At 53.8% G+C, this 2,242-nt stretch overlaps 1 protein-coding gene across 1 annotated transcript in view; it reads left to right on the top strand.

Annotated features, from left to right (window-relative positions):
* Window positions 1-2,242, top strand: part of LOC109923780 (endothelial PAS domain-containing protein 1-like) — a 23,748-nt gene that overhangs the window by 4,171 nt on the left and 17,335 nt on the right. The window contains exon 4 of the mRNA XM_048618144.1: window positions 887-1,137. Coding sequence (XP_048474101.1) covers window positions 887-1,137 — 251 coding nt within the window. The remainder of the gene's footprint in view (window positions 1-886; window positions 1,138-2,242) is intronic.

Here is a 2,242-nt window from a genome sequence, read left to right as displayed (position 1 = left end):
GGTGTGCGGGTTAGGGTGGATTGGCCGTGCTAAATTGCCCCGTAGTGTCCAGGGGTGTGCGGGTTAGGGTGGATTGGCCGTGCTAAATTGCCCCGTAGTGTCCAGGGGTGTGCGGTTTAGGGTGGATTGGCCGTGCTAAATTGCCCCGTAGTGCCCAGGGGTGTGCGGGTTGGGGTGGATTGGCCGTGCTAAATTGCCCCGTAGTGCCCAGGGGTGTGCAGGTTGGGGTGGATTGGCCGTGCTAAATTGCCCCGTAGTGCCCAGGGGTGTGTAGGTTGGGGTGGATTGGCCGTGCTAAATTGCCCCGTAGTGTCCAGGGGTGTGTAGGTTAGCATGGATTAGCCATAGGGAAATGCAGGGGTAGGGTGGGAGGTGGCGATGGGTCTGGGTGGGATGTACTTCAGATGCTTGGTGTGGATTGAAGGGACTGCTTCCACACTGTAGGGATTCCGCTAAATGATGCAGCAAGCTGGAAGGACCCAGTTAATGTACAGCTTGCGAGTGTAAGTTTATTGACAGTTTCAGCATCGCCTAAAAGCATTGTCAAGCAGTAAGGTCAGTTTTGAAGTGTAGTCACTGTCATAGTGCAGAGACTGTGAACGGCCCGATTTACACACAAGATCCCACAGACAACAAATGGATCACTTTGGCCTTGGCATGTAACTCTCTGCTCCTTTCACATTGGCTCCACCACCAAAGGGTGCGTGACACCTCATTGGCTAGTTTAAAAGATGGCAACTCCGACAGTGCGGCATTTCAGGACTCACACTGAGGATGAATTTTGTGTGCAGGATGCTAGAGTGGGACTTGAACCCCCAAACCTTCCCACACAACCCTGCCTCACGGCTTTGTGTCCCATTGCTCACCCTCCCATTTGTACATACAGGTCCGACAGATGCGAAAGCGTTTCACTTCACCAGAAGGCTCCCGGAGAATCACCAGGCAACCCTAGCCCCGGAGGAATTCTGCAGCCCCGCGCTCTGCAAGCTTCTGTCGCCAATCTTTGATAGCCCAGAGTCGAGCAGGTCCAGCACAGACTCTGAGACACTCAGCAAGCCACCGGAGAGGGCAAAGGAGGACACTGCAGCAGCAGAGGGTACGGTCCCCAAACCAGGCAGATGTGAGACCTCCGGCATGGTGAGTGTGAGGTTGTTTGGGGCTGAGAGCATGTTGCCCTGGAGATGATAACATGACAGGGACGATGTAATCTTCTACATCAGACAGCCCTGGAACAGCTGATTGCATGTTATTCCTCAGAGACAAGCTAGCAAAATTGCTCCATAGTTTTCCACCATTCCCCTGAAGGTCCTGACTCTCACTGGGATACAGTTCCTGAAGGTGCTGGCTCTCACTGGGATACAGTTCCTGATGGGGCTGACCCTCACTGGGATACAGCTCCTGAAGGTGCTGACCCTCACTGGGATACAGTTCCTGAAGGTGCTGACTCTCACTGGGATACAGTTCCAGAAGGTGCTGACTCTCACTGGGATACAGCTCCTGAAGGTGCTGACCCTCACTGGGATACAGCTCCTGAAGGTGCTGACTCTCACTGGGATACAGCTCCTGAAGGTGCTGAATCTCACTTGGATACAGCTCCTGAAGGTGCTGACTCTCACTGGGATACAGTTCCTGAAGGTCCTGACCCTCACTGGGATACAGTTCCTGAAGGTGCTGACACGCACTGGGATACAGCTCCTGCAGGTGCTGACCCTCACTGGGATACAGTTCCTGAAGGTGCTGACATGCACTGGGATACAGTTCCTGAAGATGTTGACTCTCACTGGGATACAGTTCCAGAAGGTGCTGACTCTCACTGGGATACAGTTCCTCAAGGTGCTGATTCTCACTGGGATACAGTTCCTGAAGGTGCTGACTCTCGCTGGGATACAGTCCCTGAAGGGGGTGACTCTCACTGGGATACAGCTCCTGAAGGTGCTGACTCTCACTGGGATACAGTTCCTGAAGGTGCTGACTCTCACTGGGATACAGTCCCTGAAGGTGCTGACTCCTACTGGGATACAGATCCTGAAGGTGCTGACTCCTACTGGGATACAGTTCCTGAAGGTGTTGACCCTCACTAGGATACAGTTCCTGAAGGTGCTGACTCTCACTGGGATACAGCTCCTGAAGGTGCTGACTCTCACTGGGATACAGCTCCTGAAGGTCCTGACCCTCACTGGGATACAGTTCCTGATGGTGCTGGCTCTCACTGGGATACAGCTCCTGAAGGGGCTGACTCTCA

Source organism: Rhincodon typus, chromosome 39 (assembly GCF_021869965.1).
Source record: "Rhincodon typus isolate 14 chromosome 39, sRhiTyp1.1, whole genome shotgun sequence".
Taxonomy (NCBI): Eukaryota; Metazoa; Chordata; class Chondrichthyes; order Orectolobiformes; family Rhincodontidae; genus Rhincodon; species Rhincodon typus.
This window is presented reverse-complemented; position numbering and strand designations above follow the sequence as displayed.